Consider the following 21,195-nt stretch of genomic DNA (forward strand, 5'->3'; position numbering starts at 1 on the left):
GTTAATTGTCTCCCAGGTTATTTTTTTCCCCACCACCAAATATAAACGACAGACCTGTAGTTGCTAGACTTATCTTTACACCTTTTTTTGAACATAGGTGTAACATTTTTTTATTGGCCAGCGCTATGGCACTAAGTCTGAGGAAGATTGAAACATTACTGAGGAACAACCTGCTTCGAACTCTCCCCTGCTGCCCTGGGTACCGATCCAGACAGGGATCCTTCTCTGGACAGAGACACGCGGTGTACCCTGGGTAGGGGGAGGTCTGGCCCGCGGTGGGTTCTGGGCAGGGTGCAGTAAGATGGCGGCTCCCTCTCCCAAATGGAGACGGGTAACCGGAGCCACCGGACCGGTTCCGCGGCCCCGACACGGTCATCGGGTGGTGGCGATCAAAGAGTTGATGATCATATTCGGCGGTGGAAACGAGGGGATCGTGGACGAGCTGCACGTCTACAATACAGGTGGGGTTTGTGTGTATGTGAGAGAGACAAAAAAATCCCCGAGCGGGAGGGAAGGCGCCATTGATGCCAGTGTCCAAGATGGCGGCCGCTGGCGCCGAGCGGCCCGGATTTGAACAGAATCGGTTTATTCCCGGCGAGTGAAGGTTCCGCGAGTTGGGGGGGGGGAAACCTGGGACTATCCCTAGGGCTCTTGTCTGATCTCCGGCTAGTGACAATGTGGCGGGCAACCGATTTATCGAGAAGGTGGTTGTTGATTGGAGGGGGGAGGGGCGACGGGGTTATCGGAGTTGCTGGAGGAGGAGGAGGAGGAGGAGGAGGGGGGGGGGGGTGTTCTCGAGGAAAAGGAGATATGGGAAGAAACAGAGGGACACCCCTCACCCCCGAAGACTGGGGTCGGTACGACGGTGCTCTTCACGGGTACCGGGGTTGGTAACTGACCCGCTAGCAGACGAGAGCCTGAGGTGGGCGGGGAGCCACGCCAACTACCGGCGGTGTTATTTAATTATTTATTTGTAATGATAATAAGGACCATTTCCCGTTACCCACAGGCCGGGCAGTGGCTTCACCGGGGTTTCTGTTGTTGCTGTTGACAGTGGGCGGGACCTGGTTCCGGGGCTCGGTTAAGCAGGGGGGCGGAGCTCCAGCAGAAAGCGAGCGCCTCTCTTTGTTTACACTGAGGCTGAGTTGAGCCTTGGACCTTTCACCTTCACCGTTCTACATCCCATCCTCTCTCAGAAAGAGGTTTGTGTTCTGGCCACTTCGTTTTAAACACTAGTGGTGTTACCTACTCTACCACCCACCACTCCGCAATTGATGTCTTATCCCAGCTGTAAAACATGAAAGCAAAACATTGAAAATGTCTTTCGCTGCACATTTTGGTGTAAAACCCAAGCCTTTGGTCCCCAAGATTTATTTTCATGTATGCGACTCCATGTCAAATTTTATTTCAACAATCGCTCGCACGATGCGCCTTGCGACGTTTCATTGTTCAAGGCGCTATCTAAATGCAAGTTCTTATTCCGAAATAATGCACGCTATGTTTTGATATGTAGCAATTTATGGCTTTGTTTGACCGAGAAGTGTGAATTTCTTTTAAAGACTGGATCACGACATTATTATATTGGGCGGTGCACCATATTGTGTGTCATTTTCACTCGCTCCATGTTTACATTTTTTTGACGTGCCTTCATATCTGCTGTTTGGAGTTAGCCCAGGAATTGACATTTTGTGTCGGGCTCCCCCTGCTGTGAACTTCCCCATGAATGAGAATTGCTGCCACGATTCGCAGTAGAAATTCCCGGTAATCATCACACCAAGATTCTCGCTTCGCTTTGTCTCTAATTTGCGGGCTCGAAGCAGAAAACTAAGTAATGAAGGATGACAGAAAGACAGCATTAGGATTAGAGAACAAAAGCCCGGAGAAACAGCAAGCAGTCGATCGATCAGTCAACATCTGTATAAAGAGAAAAAGATAGTTAATGACAGATCTCCGTGTCCAGAATTGTCTCTTTTTGTTTAGGATCTTTCTGTTATTAATGTAATACAGATTTTTAAACTTTTATTTGTAGAGATTTAATTTATATGCAGTCTTAAGTTCTGGATTAGTGTACTAGCTTCTATATATTTTTGTATCCGCTTTACTTTATATGTCTAGAATGAGCTATAACAAATTTAGTTCACAGATTGCTTATGGGCCAACGCAAGAACATTAAACGCTTTCTTAAATGTAATGTTAAACTTCAATAATAAAATGCCCATGCTGAATTTCTTTTCCACATAGATATCTTTAATCACACTTGAAATGTTTCATTTGGAAACCTTTTAAAACACTTAAAATGTTGTACTATTTCCCAGAAATAGTAAAATCTCCAGTTTTTGTCCTCTTGTCTTTGTTAGGGATGTAACATAATAGGAACAGGAGTGGTCTATTTAACTCTTGGTGCCTGTTCCTCAGTGTATGGTTAGCCCAGTTCAGTTTCTGGTCAATGGTAGCCCCCACAGAATGTTGATAGTGGTGGGATTCAGTGATAGTAATGCCATTGAATTGTCATAGGGAGGTAGTTAAATTCACCCTTGTTGGAGATGGTAATTTCCTGGCATTTGTGTAGTAGGAATGCCCTTGTCAGCCCAAGTCTGAATACTGTCCAGGTCTTGCTGGATATGGACACAGACCGCTATTTCTGAGGAGTTGTGAATGGTGCTGAATACTGTGAAATCATCAGTGAACACTCCCACTTCTGATCTCATGGAAGAAAGGTCATTGATGCAGCAGCTGAAGATAGTTTGACTTAGGACACACCTTGAGGAACTCCTGCAGTGATGTACTGGAACTGAAATGATTGACTTCCAAAATCCCACCTACTTTTTTGTACTAGGTCTGACTCCAATCAGAGGAGATCCTCTTGCCCCCACGATTGCTATTGACTTCAATTTTATATATATATTATATATATTTTTAAAATGTTGTGGTATTAATTGTTTTTATAGCAAAAAACATGTTGGTAATAAGCACTGATTGTGGAAACTGAACAGGGTGGAGGTGGGTCAATACAGTTTTCAATGAATGGTTCAAAATGCAGTGCAGTTAAGAGCATACAGGCATGAATTTGATTTCACTTTAGAAGGTTCTTTTTTGTTACTATATTCAGGTTTATTTTTTAAAAACTGCTTAATATAATGTTAAGGCCATAAGACTTGGGAGCAGAAGTAGGCCGTTTGGTCCATTGAGTCTGATCTGCTGGTCAATGAGATCATGGCTGATCAGATGTCATAATCTTCAACTCCACTTTCCTGCCTTATCCTTATAGCCCTTAATTTCCGATTGATTAAAAATGTCTATCTCAGCCGTGAACATACTTATTTTTATTTATTTTTTTTAAAATCCATTTAAGGGCAGTTTAGCGTGGCCAATCGACCTACCCTGTGCATCTTTGTGTTGTGGGGGTGAGACCGCGCAGATACGGGGAGAATGGCAAACTTCACACACAAAAAATTAATTTAGAGTATCCAGTTCTTTTTTTTCCAATTAAGGGGCAATTTAGTGTGGCCAATTCACCTACCCTGCACATCCTTTTGGGTTGTGGGGGTGAGACATGGGCAGAATGTGTAAACTCCACACGGACAGTGACCCAGAGCCGGGATCAAACATGGATCCTCTGTGCCGTTAACCACTGGATCTTGAACATACTGAACAATGTAGCCGCTCCAGTCCTCTGCAGTAAAGAAATCCACAGATTAGCAGCCACTAACTCTGAGATTATGCCCTCTGGTCCTAGATTCTCCCACAAGGGGAAACAGTCTCTCAGGAGCTATCCTAGAAAGCCCCCTGTGAATCCAATATGTTGAAATACTTAGCCCTGACAAGCGAATTCATTATGGGCCCCAAAGACAAAAAAGAATCATGTCCTTGATGTGAGGATTTAAATGTTTGTTTTCAGACCATTGTAAGTTTACCATTGAAAGTATGGCATTGCTTGTTTCAAAGATTCATCAAATCTAGTGTGACATTAAAGTCGGTCATATTGCAAGTTCACCAGTATAAAGATGAAAATGTTAGTGTTAATATTCTTATAAAAAATATGCAGTCAAATTATATTAATTTGAACTTGGGTGATAATGAAAAATTGGGGAGAGAAGTGGAGCTCCAATTCCAGAACTTCGGAATCGCAGAAGAATTCTACACCAAGTTCATTCATATTTGCACAGAGGCGGAATGGAAAAATAAATGCTGTGCTGAGGACCTGGCTAATGCATACAACAAATCGCGTACTCAAGAGTAGACTTTTATGAAGCCATGGGTGATTACACATTAGCAATTCAAATCAAAGGATTTTGAAGTTCCTTATTATTATCGAGGGCTGATATGTATAGACCAGGATTTTTTGACAGACATTGGAAGACCTTTAATCCAGAGTTTAAAGATGCAAGATTGAGTCTTGAACAGACACTAATAGATAAAAATGAGAAATAAAATAGAGAAGACCAGAGATATAGCAGCTGGATTGCAAACATTGGTTTTGTGTATGTACAATTTTGGAGTACAAAAATGCAATTATGAATAAATAATAAAGTTGGTTTTATTTATTCCTTAATGTGGTTTTATTTTTCTTTATTTTGTGAAATATAGCCACAAACCAGTGGTTCATCCCTGCAGTTAGGGGGGATATCCCACCGGGCTGTGCAGCTTATGGCTTCATCTGTGATGGCACCAGGATTCTGGTATTTGGAGGAATGGTAGAATATGGAAAATACAGCAATGATCTATTTGAACTGCAGGTGAGTGATTGTTTCAAATGCTGCAATTATTTCTGTGATGTTAAAACTCCCATCATGACTACACAATCACAATTTCCTTAGTTCCCCAAATCTGTGTCTCCACTTATCTTCCCTCCTTTCAAGTGCTCCTTCAAAAATCTCTGACCAAACTTTTGATTATCTGGCCTAATCATAGAATTTACAGTGCATAAGACCATAAGACATAGGAGCGGAAGTAAGGCCATTCGGCCCATCGAGTCCACTCCACCATTCAATCATGGCTGATTTCAACTCCATTTACCCGCTCTCTCCATAGCCCTTAATTCCTCGAGAAATCAAGAATTCAGCAACGTGTCTTAAAGACACTCAACGTCCCGGCCTCCACCACCCTCTGTGGCAATGAATTCCACAGACCCACCACTCTCTGGCTGAAGAAATTTCTCCTCATCTCTGTTCTAAAGTGACTCCCTTTTATTCCAAGGCTGTGCCCCTGGGTCCTAGCCTCCCCTGCTAATGGAAACAACTTCCCTACGTCCACCCTATCTAAGCCACTCATTATCTTGTAAGTTTCTATTAGATCTCCCCTCAACCTCCTAAACTCCAATGAATATAATCCCAGGATCCTCAGACGTTCGTCGTATGTTAGGCCTACCATTCCTGGGATCATCCGTGTGAATCTCCGCTGGACCCGCTCCAGTGCCAGTATGTCCCTCCTGAGGTGTGGGGCCCAAAATTGCTCACAGTATTCTAAATGGGGCCTAACTAATGCTTTATAAAGCTTCAGAAGTATATCCCTGCTTTTATATTCCAAGCCGCTTGAGATAAATGACAACATTGCATTTGCTTTCTTAATTACGGACTCAACCTGCAAGTTTACCTTTAGAGAATCCTGGACTAGGACTCCCAAGTCCCTTTGCACTTCATCATTTATGAATTTTGTCACCGTTTAGAAAATAGTCCATGCCTCTATTCTTTTTTCCAAAGTGCAAGACCTCGCACTTGCCCAAGTTGAATTTCATCAGCCATTTCTTGGACATCTCTCCTAAACTGTGCAGAAGGAGGCCCATCGAGTCTGCACCGGCCCTTACAAAGAGCACCCTACTCAAACCCACATATCTACCCTATCCCCGTAACCCAGCAACTTGGACACTCGGGGCAATTTAGCATGGCCAATCCACCTAACCAGCACATCTTTGGACTGTGGGAGGAAACCGGAGCACCCGGCAGAAACCCACGTAGACACTGGGAGAATGTGCAGACTCTGCACAGACAGTGACCCAGCCGGGAATTGAACCTGGGACCCTGGAGATGTGAAGCAACTGTGCTAATCACTATGCTACCGTGCTGCCATATCTCCATATGTGCCTTGGTATCAAATTCTGATCCATAATGCTCTAAAATGTCGCGGGACATTTTGTAAAATGTCGTGGGACATTGTTATGTTAAAGGGCATCATATAAATGCAAGGTGTTGCTTACTTAATTGTAAAAATTCAATTATGTTTCTTATAGGCGAGCAGATGGGAGTGGAAGAAACTAAAACCAAAACCTCCCAAAAATGGTCCGCAGCCGTGTCCCCGCCTTGGTCACACCTTGTGTTTGATTGGGAATAAGTGTTATTTATTTGGTGGCCTGGCTAATGACAGTGAAGACCCAAAGAATAATATTCCTAGGTACTCCGCTCATTTTTCTAATAGCAATTTGCATTGTAATATTACAATACCTGATGCATCAGTTGATCATTGGCTGTTGTATTATTAAATTTTACTGTGTTTCATATGGATTTATACTGGGAATTTAAATAAATTTTTAGTAGCCAATGGTCAAGGGTAAATTACTGTAATTTTGGAAATTCACAACTTGTAAATCTCTCTTTGGAATGATTTGAGAGTCTATTCACAAATAGGGATTGGAAATGTGGTTTTCATGGGACACATGGAGGTAACTGTTAATGTAAAGCAGAACGAGAAGGAGACTTTTGGATACCTTCTGGCAGAATATAGCAGTAGAATCAGAAAATTTATGTTAACCTTCAATTGCCTGAATCCACCTCTTTCTCACCAGCATTTCCTTGTAGGAAATTTCCCAAGATGTTTCACACAGGAGAAAAAGGAGGTGGGGAAATGGATATCTAACAAGTGGGAGAAAAATGGAATAGATTGAATGAATGATCGGAAAAATAGTTCAGCGGGAGATGGTGGCATACTCGTAATGTTACTGAACTAGTAATCCAGTGGGCCAGGCTAATCCTCTGGGGACATCGATTAAAATCCAAATTTAAATTCAAATAAATAAATCTGGAATATAAAGCTAGTCTCCGTAATAAAAAACTATCTGGTTCACTAATGTCGTTTAGAGAAGGAAATCTGCTGTAGCTGGTCTGGCTAGAATGTGACTCCAGAACCATGTTAATGTGGTTGATTCTTACCTATCCTCTGAAATGGCCTCAGGGCACTTAGTTCAAGGGCAATGAGGGATGCTTATATCTATAATAATAATAATCTTCATTGTCACAAGTAGGCAAACATTAACACTGCAATGAAGTTACTGTGAAAAACCCCTAGTCGCCACATTCCGGCGCCTATTCGAGTACACAGAGGGAGAATTCAGAATGTCCAATTCACCTAACAGCACATCTTTCGGGACTTGTGTGAGGAAACCGGAGCACCCGGAGGAAACCCACACAGACACTGGGTGAACGTGCAGACTCCACACAGACAGTAACCCAAGCCGGGAATCGAACCTGGGACCCTGGAACTTGAAGCAACAGTGCTACCGACTGTGCTATCGTGCTGCCCTTAGAAAGAATTATGAAAAAAACTTCCTGAGAAGACTTATTAAAATGGGCATGCCCTATTGGAGAAAGGCTTAGAGAGGCAATTTCGATGTGGTTAACAGTGGAGCAGAGAGTGGGGAGTGAGAAGCTCAAAGGTCGTGGAGGACATTTTAGGCTCCGAGTTGGAGGAGATTGATTATGGGGTAATGTATGCAGAGAATACAGTTGTCTGCCGATTAATGAACTGGAAATCCGGAACCCTTTCAATTAAAGGGCAGGATGGGCAATGAGCTGCTTGGTGATGAATGCAGGAAATTGTTATCTATTGTATTTTCTCTTTTGCTGTAGTCATGTTATTAAAATTCATACAGGCAGTATGTCTGCTAAAACTCTGATTAAGGAGTCATAAAGCTGAGGTAGTCATTTATTTTAATCATTTACTTATTTACATAATGGAATATTGTTTATGTTTAGGAGAGTCTCCGGGGTGTAGATGATTTACGAGGATATGTTTAAATTAGTTAAACATGACCTGCCTTTCATACTACTTGCTCCCACCATTGCAGAAAACCTTGCTTGGATCTTTGTCATTTCCAAACCCCCTGTTCCACTCCTACTCTGTTGGCCGTTCTAACTCCAAAAACATTAGGCAATCCAGAACTCCATTCCCTGCATCCTATCCTGTAAGGTCACTTAATGTCTTTGGAATCACCTTTGTGTTCCTTCCCCACCCCAACCCACAGCTGGTAACCTGTTCTAACAATCTCCAATAACCTAAAACCCTTTACTGCCTTCTTGTTAGACTCACTAGCCTCTTGCTAAAAGTCTATCCATCCCAGCCATTAGCAACACAGTTATAGTTTTACAATTAACAATTAAAACAGTTCTAGTTAATGTTAATTTATTATTTAGGTACCGGGGGGGGGGGGGTTTGGGGGGTTGCTTTTTTAGATTGTGTTTTGTACTTAACCCTGTTGGGTTCTTTTTTCTTTCTCATTTTGTTATTGATATTTTATGAAAACCTTTAATAAAAATTATTTTAAAAAACAAACAAACAACTATAACAGTTCTTAAATAAAAGGGAAAAAAACGTTAACTCTCTAACTACACCTGCCACTATATAGTCCAATTAAGCAACACAATACAGTTCAAATGCCACTTATAAATGCTATATAAATAAAGTTAACAATCGGGGTTACTTATTTCTTGATTTAGACCTTTGGGGAAAATACCTTTCAGGAACAAATTGTAAATTTGTCTTGTCAAGGCTAAAATTCTATGGCAAACTGCTGTTCAACTTAAAATCTTGCACCAGACTGCAAAACTACAGACAGACATGTTCCTCCCATTAATTACATCATCTGTAACCCAAACATAAGGCATTCTCAAGTTTCCTCCCACGAGTCCCACCAGGACTAAACATAATCTTGTGAGTGTACTCGATGATGGCGTATCCACAACCTTCCGAGGTAGTGAACTCCAAAGATTCACTGAGTGAAATCATTTATCCTCACTCTCTCCAGTCGCTCCGTCTGGACCAGTAAAGACTTAATTACCTGCGAAGACTCTCATTCAAAGTATCATCTTGCATCATTGACTTTGTCTGTCTCTGTGGTTTTGGAACCCATCTCTTCACTTACCTAAAGGAGCTGTGCTCCGAAAACTAGTGATTCGAAACAAACCTGTTGGACTTTAACCTGGTGTTGTAAGACTTCTTACTGTGCCCACCCCAGTCCAACACCAGCATCTCCACATCAGTCTTAAATTATTCGCCCCTTATTCTGAGGCACTGCTGCCTTATTTTAAATACATAGAACATAGAAAATACAGCACAGAACAGGCCCTTCAGCCCACGATGTTGTGCCGAACCTTTGTCCTCGATTAATCATAGATTATCATTGAATTTACAGTGCAGAAGGAGGCCATTCGGCCCTTTGAGTCTGCACCGGCTCTTGGAAAGAGCACCCTACCCAAACTCAACACCTCCACCCAACACCAAGAGCAATTTTGGACACTAAGGGCAATTTATCATGGCCAATCCACCTAACCTGCACATCTTTGGACTGTGGGAGGAAACCGGAGCACCCGGAGGAAACCCACGCAGACACAGGGAGGATGTGCAGACTCCGCACAGACAGTGATCCAAGCCGGAATCGAACCTGGGACCCTGGAGCTGTGAAGCAATTGTGCTATCCACAATGCTACCGTGCTCCCCTTACGAACAAATAAATCTACACTATCATTTTACCGTAATCCATGTACCTATCCAATAGCAGCTTGAAGGTCCCTAATGTTTCCGACTCAACTACTTCCACAGGCAGTGCATTCCATGCCCCCACTACTCTCTGGGTAAAGAACCTACCTCTGAAATCCCTCCTATATCTCCCACCTTTCACCTTAAATTTGTGTCCCCTTGTAATGGTTTGTTCCACCTGGGGAAAAAGTCTCTGTCTACTCTATCTATTCCCCTGATCCTCTTATAAACCTCTATCAAGTCACCCCTCCTCCTTCTCCATTCTAATGAGAAAAGGCCTAGCACCCTCAACCTTTCCTCGTAAGACCTACTCTCCATTCCAGGCAACATCCTGGTAAATCTCCTTTGCACCTTTTCCAAAGCTTCCACATCCTTCCTAAAATGAGGCGACCAGAACTGTACACTGTACTCCAAATGTGGCCTTACCAAAGTTTTGTACAGCTGCATCATCACCTCACGGCTCTTAAATTCAATCCCTCTGTTAATGAACGCGAGCACACCATAGGCCTTCTTCACAGCTCTATCCACTTGAGTGGCAACTTTCAAAGATGTATGAACATAGACCCCAAGATCTCTCTGCTCCTCCACATTGCCAAGAACTCTACCGTTAACCCCTGTATTCCGCATTCATATTTGTCCTTCCAAAATGGACAACCTCACACTTTTCAGGGTTAAACTCCATCTGCCACTTCTCAGCCCAGCTCTGCATCCTATCTATGTCTCTTTGCAGCTGACAACAGCCCTCCTTACTATCCACAACTCCACCAATCTTCGTATCGTCTGCAAATTTACTGACCCACCCTTCAACTCCCTCATCCAAGTCATTAATGAAAATCACAAACAGCAGAGGACCCAGAACTGATCCCTGCGGTACGCCACTGGTAACTGGGATCCAGGCTGAATATTTGCCATCCACCACCACTCTCTGACTTCTATCGGTTAGCCAGTTCGTTATCCAACTGGCCAAATTTCCCACTATCCCATGCCTCCTTACTTTCTGCAGAAGCCTACCATGGGGAACCTTATCAAATGCCTTACTAAAATCCATGTACACTACATCCACTGCTTTACCTTCATCCACATGCTTGGTCACCTCCTCAAAGAATTCAATAAGACTTGTAAGGCAAGACCTACCCCTCACAAATCCGTGCTGACTATCCCTAATCAAGCAGTGTCTTTCCAGATGCTCAGAAATCCTATCCTTCAGTACCCTTTCCATTACTTTGCCTACCACCGAAGTAAGACTAACTGGCCTGTAATTCCCAGGGTTATCCCTGGTCCCTTTTTTGAACAGGGGCACGACATTCACCACTCTCCAATCCCCTGGTACCACCCCTGTTGACAGTGAGGACGAAAAGAGAATTGCCAACGGCTCTGCAATTTCATCGCTTGCTTCCCATAGAATCCTTGGATATATCCCGTCAGGCCCGGAGGACTTGTATATCCTCAAGTTTTTCAAAATGCCCAACACATCTTCCTTCCTAACAAGTATTTCCTCGAGCTTACCAATCTGTTTCACACTGTCCTCTCCAACAATATGGCCCTTCTCATTTGTAAATACAGAAGAAAAGTACTCGTTCAAGACCTCTCCTATCTCTTCAGACTCAATACACAATCTCCCGCTACTGTCCTTGATCGGACCTACCCTCGCTCTAGTCATTCTCATATTTCTCACATGTGTAAAAGACCTTGGGGTTTTCCTTGATCCTACCCGCCAAAGATTGTTCATGCCCTCTCTTAGCTCTCCTAATCCCTTCAGTTCCCTCCTGGCTATCTTGTATCCCTCCAATGCCCTGTCTGAACCTTGTTTCCTCAGCCTTACATAAGTCTCCTTTTTCCTCTTAACAAGAAATTCAACCTCTCTTGTCAACCATGGTTCCCTCACTCGACCTTCTCTTCCCTGCCTGACAGGGACATACATATCAAGGACATGTAGTACCTGTTCCTTGAACAAGTTCCACATTTCACTTGTGTCCTTCCCTGACGGCCTATGTTCGCAACTTATGCACTTCAATTCTTGTCTGACAACATCGTATTTACCCTCCCCCAATTGTAAACGTTGCCCTGTTGCACGCACCTATCCCTCTCCATTACTAAAGTGAAAGTCACAGAATTGTGGTCACTATCTCCAAAATGCTCCCCCACTAACAAATCTATCACTTGCCCTGGTTCATTACCAAGTACTAAATCCAATATTGCCCCTCCTCTGGTCGGACAATCTACATACTGTGTTAGAAAAGCTTCCTGGACACACTGCAGAAACACCACCCCATCCAAGCTATTTGATCTAAAGAGTTTCCACTCAATATTTGGGAAGTTAAAGTCACCCATGACTACTACCCTGTGACTTCTGCACCTTTCCAAAATCTGTTTCCCAATCTGTTCCTCCACATCTCTGCTACTATTGGGGGGCCTATAGAAAACTCCTAACAAGGTGACTGCTCCTTTCCTATTTCTGACTTCAACCCATACTACCTCAGTAGGGTGATACTCCTCGAACTGCCTTTCTGCAGCTGTTATACTATCTCTAATTAACAATGCCACCCCCCCACCTCTTTTACCTCCCTCCCTAATCTTATTGAAACATCTATAACCAGGGACCTCCAACAACCATTTCTGCCCCTCTTCTATCCAAGTTTCCATGATGGCCACCACATCGTAGTCCCAAGTACCGATCCATGCCTTAAGTTCACCCACCTTATTCCTGATGCTTCTTGCGTTGAAGTATACACACTTCAACCCATCTCCGTGCCTGCAAGTACTCTCCTTTGTCAGTGTTCCCTTCCCCACTGCCTCATTACACACTTTGGCGTCCTGAATATCGGCTACCTTAGTTGCTGGACTACAAATCCGGTTCCCATTCCCCTGCCAAATTAGTTTAAACCCTCCCGAAGAGTACTAGAAAACCTCCCTCCCAGGATATTGTTGCCCCTCTGGTTCAGATGCAACCCGTCCTGCTTGTACAGGTCCCACCTTCCCCAGAATGCGCTCCAATTATCCAAATACCTGAAGCCCTCCCTCCTACACCATTCCTGCAGCCCCGTGTTCAGCTGCACTCTCTCCCTATTCCTAGCCTCGCTATCATGTGGCACCGGCAACAAACCAGAGATGACAACTCTGTCTGTCCTGGCTTTTAACTTCCAGCCTAACTCCCTAAACTTGTTTATTACCTCCACACCCCTTTTCCTACCTATGTCATTGGTACCAATGTGCACCACAACTTCTGGCTGCTCCCCCTCCCCCTTAAGGATCCTGAAGACACGATCCAAGACATCCCTGGCCCTGGCACCCGGGAGGCAACATACCTTCCGGGAGTCTCGCTCGCAACCACAGAATCTCCTATCTATTCCCCCAACCATTGAATCTCCTACAACTATTGCTTTTCTATTCTTCTCTTTACTACCACCCCCCCCCCCCCCCCCCCCCCCCCCCCCCCCCCCCCCCCCACCCCCCCCCTTCTTCTTATGAGCCCCAGAGCCAGACTCAGTGCCAGAGACCTGGCCACTAGGGCCTTCCCCCGGTAGGTCATCCTCTCCCCCCCTCCCACTCCCCCTCCCCCTTATGAGCCCCAGAGCCAGAGACCTGGCCACTAGGGCCTTCCCCCGGTAGGTCATCCCCCCCAACAGCATCCAAAACTGTATACTTGTTTTGAAGGGGAACGGCCACAAGGGATCCCTGCACTGTCTGCCTGTTTGTTTTTTTTCCCCCCTGACTGTAACCCAGCTAGTCTTGTCCTCTACCTTGGGTGTGGTTACCTCCCTGTAACTCTACTCAATCACCCCCTCTGTCTCCCGGATGATCCGAAGTTCATCCAGCTCCAGTTCCCGAACACGGTCTTTGAGGAGCTGGAGTTGGGTGCACTTCCCGCAGGTATAGTCTGCGGGGACACCGGTGGTATCCCTCACCACCCACATCCTACAGGAGGAGCATGCAACTGGCCTAGCCTCCATTCCCTCTTACCTGACAGAATATAGCTGCTCTGTGGACTAACTAGATCTCCGCTCTCTGACTCTGCTCCCAGTCAGCTACACTTTCTATAAACTCTGTAAACAAACAAAGTCTGCACTGTAGGGGATCACTTTTATACTGTGAATCTAGCCTCTGAAAACTGGCCTAATCCAATTAACTAATTAACAAGCTCCAGCTGCAAGTGCCTACAAGTAGAAGCTTGTTTAAAGCTGATTGAAAATTCACCACCTTCTAAACCAAACAGCAACTTTTAAGTTAATTAACTAAATAAAAGAAAGACTAAACTTTAGATAAAAATGAAGCCTTATACTCCCTCGGTCACCAAACTCTTACTATAGCATTCAAATGCACCAGATTCAGCACTCAGTGCAAACCCCTGCCTGGTATGTCTTGGCATCTACTCTATAAGCCCTTTCGCATTTTTTAGGTTTCAATGAGATCTCTTCTCATTCTTCTAAACTCCAGAGCGTATATGCCCACCTTACTTAACCTCTCATGATAGGACAACCCCCTCATCCCAGGGACCAATTAGTGAACCATCATTGTACCATATCCAATGCAAGTATATCCTTTCTTAAATGTGAAGACCAAATCTGCACACCATATTCCAGATTGGACTCAAACTCTGCTTGACCTGCTTCCCCTTCTACCATCTAAGCAGTTCAGATGGGTTGCCGTTCCTGTGCTCTAACCTTTGTCCCACAACAACTAAATATTCTGCCTTGTTGGCTGCAACGCTTTACTCAACCCATTTTTCTCTTGTTGGTTTCCAGCTGCACAGTCCTCCCTCATCGCTGATTCATTTAATAATCTCCACTCCCACTCCCAGTCATGCTTCATCCGAAAACTGGTTGTTTTCTACTTCCAGTACATATCACTACAGGAGATTGATTGTGTTAAAAACATTAGATCTGTCAGCCCCCATTGGTGAGGTAGCATAAATTCTGTAGGACAAGTTTACATAAGTGATTTCTGTTATAAATGACAACATATGAATTTATAATGGAAATGTAACAATTTAAAATGAGGGAGGCTGAATTGCACCTGTGCATTTCTTCCAATTATTCCCTGCTCTTTAATCCCATTTTAACTGAAGAATAATGTTTAGTAAATGTGGCCGAGTCTGAATAATAATAATCTTTATTTGTGTAATAAGTAGGCTTACATTAGTTACTATGAAAATCCGCGAGTCGCCACAATACGGCGCCTGGGTGGATACACTGAGACAGAATTCAGACTGTCTGATTTGCCTAATAAGTGAATGTTTCGGGACTTGTGGGAGGAAACTGGAGCACCCGGAGGAAATCCGCGCTGACACAGTGAGAATGTGCAGACTCCGCACAGACAGTGACCCAAGCCGGGAATCTAATCCAGATCCCTGGCGCTGTGAAGCAACAGTGCTAACCACTGTTCTACCGTACTGCCAGAGCATATTGTACATAGTTTATGGAAAGAATAGACAGGGTCAGTCAGATTGTATGTTTTGAGAGTGTAAGACTTGGGCGCTTTTTTCCAAGAGTGATCAGATGCGATTAAAACTGCTCAAACTTTTACCAATACCAGTTCAATTTACTTGAGGAACAAAATGAAACTTTATTTATTGTTTCTGGTACCTGACTTGCTTTCTTTGCTGGCTGACAGTTCGAGTGCTACCACTGATGTAGTGGGCAGCCAATCCATTTTGAAATTTGCTTTGAATGCAAGTTACTGGTTTTCTCAATCGCCATAGTATGCTGTTAAATGTGCACTATTGTCTAATTTTTGTTTGCTGTATTTGAAGGTACTTGAATGACTTATACACTGTGGAACTTAGGACTGGATCAGGGGTGGTAGGATGGGACATCCCTGTCACTCATGGTACTCCACCTCCTCCAAGAGAATCTCACACAGCTGTTGTTTATAAAGATTCAAAGAAACCAAAGATGATCATTTATGGAGGGATGAGTGGTTGTAGACTTGGTGACCTTTGGATACTGGATGTTGGTAAGTGCACTACAGGCTTAAAGTCCATCTGAGTGTTTAAGGGCTCAATTGAGGTGTTTGTTCAGAAAGTATGGGACGTTTTAAAAACTAGCATTTGTCCTGAAAGGCGATATCACTAAAATCTGCAGTAGGGCACGTGGAGGGGGACAGTGCTAGTTCTTCTGATCTTTTCAGTTCAAGCTCCTCTTGGATGCTCTTCAAACAGATGCAATGGGCTGTCAGCAAGAGTGCTTGAGACTAGGGCGTCATTTAAGGATAGAAAATCTAGATATTATAATAGGTAGATGGACTTCTTGGATATCAAATGGGATGAAGGGCTATCTTCATCCAAACCTATCTTGTGAAGCATCATCAGTTTAGATTGTGTTTCAGATGTTTACAAAATAACGAGAACCTTTATTAATTTACACCGACATCAGAGGTCAAACCATATCACATGTCTGGTCCAAGCAAAAACATTAAAGGTATTTATCCAGACACCCCACTTTCCATAGAAAAACTTGTATGCAAAGTTGTTTGCAAGTTACCCCACATACATAATCCATAGAGATAATTATCATGATCTTTCAAATTTGTCTGTTCCCACACAAGAGTTTCACACATGATCCTTAATCTCGTTTATGTTTGACCAAGAAAACACTCTTGTCTTCCTCAGACTAGACTTGATTCCTTAAATAAAAATAAAATACTGCAGATGCTGGAGATCTGAAATAAAAACAAAGTGCTGGGAAAGCCCAGCAGTTCTGGCAGTAACTAGAGAGAGAAATAGAGTTAATGTTTCAAGTCCAATATGACTCTTCAGAACTCTGTTTCTCTCTCAACAGATGCTGCCAGACCTGCTTAGTCTTTCCAGCATTCCCTGTTTTTATTTTAAACTTGGTTCCTTGTTGGCTTACGTGGCTGCAGCCCAGCATTTATTTTCTCCTCAACCTTTGCACAAGATGCTATCTTGGGAAACCTGTTCATTTCTGCATGCCCAACACTCTTTAAAGCAACTGGTGTGCCCTTGATGGTTTCAGCCATCCTTTCATTACAACTTCCTGTCACATGTGTGTTTCATCTCATCATGTAGTTGACTTGATCTGAGCAAGATGCTTGGCTGTCAGATTCAATGTCTCTCTGGGTCGATGGACTTCAGGAGCATATTGTGCTGTTATTGTTGAATCCGGAAGACTTCACACAATTCACATCAACAGCTTCCTTCACAGGATGTGTAGCTCTTGATAATGTACATTTGCTTCCCTTGTTTGTACTTCACTTGCAAGTGATATGTCTGCAAATGAATAAATATAATTTGTAAATGATTTGGAGCTGATAGATCCGGTTTGGCAAAGATGCTTTGGAGTGGTTTTTGGTCAGACTCTACCATTGTTGTCTCACTCCCTAACAGGTACTGCTGGAAAAACTCACAAGCAAACACAATAGCCAGGAACTCTTTCTTGATCTGTGCACAGGGTTGTTCGATTTGTGTCAAAGTACTGGGTGCAACCACGATTGCTTGTCTTTGCTGCATGAGGGTTGCTCCAAGTCCTATTTCACTGGCATCACGCTTCAGGGTGACTTCAGAGCACTGCAGCACCAGCATTATTGTTGTCTGGTGCGAGTAAAAGATGTTTCTTGTTCTATGCCTCAATAACATTGGTTACCCGTTGCAGTGAGCCTACATAGAGGCTCACACACCAAAGACATATTGGACCAGAATGTGGCTAGGTAGTTTACAAATCCGACAAGCCATTGGATCTCATTCACTTCTGTTATTTGCTGTATCTCTGCAATCACTTGCACCTTATCAGGATCAGAGTGAAGCCTTTTTGTCGTTAGGTAAGCCATTGACTATCTCATGCTGTCTGCATTGGTACTGTTCTGGAGTAAAAGAAATGCCAAATGGCATATGCACTGTACCTCCCAAACGGGACCAGAAAGTAGTCAGAAACCTACTGTGTTTGTCCAATTTCATTTGCCAGTATCCATTCTTAACATCTGAGGTAATGACGACTTTTTCCTGTGCAAGCTGATGCAGAATTTTTTCAATGGCTGATATAGGGAGTGAGATTTATTTAAAGGTTTATCTAAGATACTTTGGATCTATAGAGGACACACACAGCTTTCTTTTTTTCCCCCCAGTGATACCACACTACCGATCCTGTCTGTAGGAGTTGTCACTTTCTTGATTATTCCTATATTTTCAAACTCCTTTATCTTGTAGGGGTCGCGCAGTGGTTAGCACAGTCGCTTCACAGCTCCAGGGTCCCAGGATCGATTCTGACTTGTGTCACTCTGTGTGGAGTCTGCACATTCTCCCCGTGTCTGCGCGGGTTTCCTCCCACAGTCCAAAGATGTGCAGGTTAGGTGGATTGGCCATGATAAATTGCCCTTAGTGTCCAAAAAAAGGTTGGGTGGTGTTACTGGGTTATGGGGATAGGGTGGAAGTGTGGGCTTGGGTAAGATTATCTTTCCAATGGCTGGTGCAGACACGATGGGCCGAATGGCCTCTTTTTGCACTGTAAATTGTAAATTCTATGAGAATTCTATTGTCTTTCAGGCTGTATTTGATGGCAGCTGGAATGCTCCTCTGTAGATGTTCAGTTGACCTCATGCTCTCATCTACTTCAAGATTGTATTTACCAGGAAGGCATCCAAGGCCTATAAAAACATCTTTATATTCTGTCAGGATGTGTTCATTAGTAATGAATTGGTGTATGTGAAACACTGCAAATTCTTCTGTTATGTGGAGAGTTACCAGTCCAAGCTTTCGACTTTTGCTTACTGTCCACTGTCTGAAATTGAAGATTTTCTTTCCTTTTGTTAGCATTCGACTCTTGGGTCAGCAATGTTCCATCATAGAGTCTCAATGTTTCCTTCGACTTTGTTTTCTGATCGCCATCTCGATTAATTTCACACAAGTCTGTGAAGCTCACTATGTTGCATGTAGAACTAGAGTCTATCTGATTTGTCATATCAGCACAATGCTCTCTCTCTAACAGTCCCAAACCGTTTTTTAACTTAAGATTTGACAATACCAACCTGTCCAAGGGTGGAGAGTGATTTTCCAGAAGCATTGTCCAATATCTCTCCTGCTACCATCTTTACAGACTCCTCTCAAAATGGTTCAGCTTCTTGCAGATAGGGCATTGCTTTCTGCAAGCTGGACATGCTTCATTTTCCCCCAGTACTCTGGCTTTGATCTTTCTGCTGGCTCTTCTGAAAGTTGTCCTTTCCTTTCATCATTAATTTGAGTTTGGAAGATTTGGACTGTACCTCAGCATAGTGAAAAACCTCATCAGTTTTCCCATCAATACTCTTCATTTAACGTTAGACTGCTCAAGAGTTTCTGCACACATCAATAGCTTTCTTGAAAGTAAGTTTCTCATCTCTCGGCAGAGAAATCTCACTGCAGGGTATTTAGACATCTCAGGATCATCACATATTGGTCAATGTTCTCCCTCTCTTCTTGAGTGCCTGTGTCAAATACATAGCGTTTATATATGACATATAACATACCATGACATTAGTAGAGGTCTAGCTTTTATTCAAAGTGAGATCAAGGAGCAATACAGCTTGTAACACTCTTCCCCATCAATGGTAAGAGAGTTGCTACTCTTATCTGATATGGTTTCTTGTCCAACCCTGGATAAACCTCATAACTTTATGATTGAGATGGGAAGAATTGCCAATTCTCCCTCAAATCTCTCTAGTTATGTCCATAGGAGCAGGTACTAGAAAATTCGAAGCCATGTTGACTTAACCAACCGTCAATGTCCTGTGGCTCCTGTGCAAAAGTCTCACGAGGGCGTTGAGCGTTCCTAATACACTAATCTCACTTGCCTGCATGTACGTGGTCAGGCTCTAGCAACTCAAAGTTCTCCTCAAAATTGCACTAAAACTTTCCTTGCTGGAACTCCAAATGGCATAATTATTCTCTGATGTTTAAATTTCTGCTGCTGTCTGACAGCTGACATGCCTCAAACTAAAGACCATCAAAATTCCAGTGACTCACTTCTGACTCCATGTTTCATGCGGTGAATAAAATGGCGAGAGTCTTTATTAATTTACATTGATATCAGCAGTCACACCAAGTCACATGTCTACCGCAGGCCAAAGCATGCAATGATATTTATCCAAATAGACTAAGCAGTGACTTTGAAGGTCACAAGCTTTTTCATTGCATAAATTGAAATTGCCTCTCTATCTGGTTCAGGGAAGAGTGTAATGTACAAGTATAAATTCAACACATTCTTGGCTTAACTACAGTTCTGTACAGTCCTCTCAACAGTTCTTTCAAAATGTTCATTGCCATGAAAATGAATAATTCATTAAGTTAGTCTCAATTCATTTAACTGAACATGAATTCAGAATGAAAACTCCCCCCTGTGATTAAGCATTAGTTAGGCAAATATATTTGAGAGGCCTTAAGAATGGATGATTGAGTTCTCAAATTCCCACTTCACAGCAGAATGTTTCATTTTGTGACTTGGATTAAAGATTCGTAGCAATATTACCCTGCACTTGCACTATAGCTGATTTTAATATGATGTTGGCATGTGGTAGATGGAATGGAAAGAAAAATCTCAGCACTGATCTCCCTCAGTGAAGTTTTTGTATGATATTGTTCTGTGAAATTCTGTGATCCTTGAATGATTTATGTTATTATGTATTTTCTTGCAAGCCCCGAGTGCGAAAACTGTCCTGCCATGTTCGTCCATACTGATTACAGTCTTTGTTAAACCATTGGGGAATCAGCCCAGGCCAAGAAATTAGCAGGGACGCAACACACAACAGGGATCAATAGCTTTATCAGGGACTCCGGGCAGACTGGGATCAGTGATCGGAATTTGTCAACCTTATTTAGTGGAATGCTTCAATGTTTGGGGAAGTTGTTGATTCACAGTTATGTAATTAGGTTTGTAATATTCTATTCTAACATTAAACTACTGAGTACAGCAATCTTTGCTCCATTGATAGAAAGCAACTTTCAATGTCTGTCATGCTCATGGAACTTGAATTCCCTCTGTCCATTTGGCTGCCCTTTAAATAGGGGCTCGTTTCTATCTCCTTGTTTTCTCTCGCTCTTTGCTCTCTGTCTCCTCTGCTGTCTGTTGCCCATCATACTACCTTCCATTTCTCTCCTCTTGGATACATAGGCTCTACCCAGCCTATCTCTACTTTGCCATTGTACGCTCCTGCCACCATTCCATGCTGGAATCCCCTTTGAATAAGGCCACAGCCATGCCTTGTGCCTAACTCAGCATTCTCTGAGGGACCCATGGAGACACTGATTACTACCTCCTCTCAAACAACAACTCCATTCCCCTGGCTTGCCTTTTGTGAGGGCCACGAAGAATCCAGCACGAGTTTTAAGGATACAAAGTAATAACATTTATTTACAATAACATAAATAAATATATATATATATATATTTATATGCAGCAACTTCCCTTGCTGCACACTTCTTCCTGCTGGTTCCAAACTGGCCAGCTTTATTTATACTTGGAGTGTACT

At 43.1% G+C, this 21,195-nt stretch overlaps 1 protein-coding gene across 3 annotated transcripts in view; it reads left to right on the top strand.

Moving 5' to 3' along the window:
- The first annotated feature begins 285 nt into the window (after positions 1–285).
- The window catches only part of LOC140396396 (host cell factor 1-like), a 126,689-nt gene continuing 105,779 nt past the window's right edge, over positions 286–21,195 (top strand). For 2 of the 3 annotated variants that reach the window (XM_072484981.1, XM_072484982.1), the window contains exons 1-4: positions 286–461; positions 4,588–4,736; positions 6,227–6,387; positions 15,494–15,696. In XM_072484981.1, coding sequence (XP_072341082.1) covers positions 302–461; positions 4,588–4,736; positions 6,227–6,387; positions 15,494–15,696 — 673 coding nt within the window. In that variant the 5' untranslated portion in view covers positions 286–301. Of the gene's footprint in view, positions 462–1,093; positions 1,203–4,587; positions 4,737–6,226; positions 6,388–15,493; positions 15,697–21,195 lie in introns of those variants that run through there. The other variant, XM_072484983.1, reaches the window with a different exon arrangement.

The sequence above is a fragment of the Scyliorhinus torazame genome, chromosome 19 (assembly GCF_047496885.1).
Source record: "Scyliorhinus torazame isolate Kashiwa2021f chromosome 19, sScyTor2.1, whole genome shotgun sequence".
Taxonomy (NCBI): domain Eukaryota; kingdom Metazoa; phylum Chordata; class Chondrichthyes; order Carcharhiniformes; family Scyliorhinidae; genus Scyliorhinus; species Scyliorhinus torazame.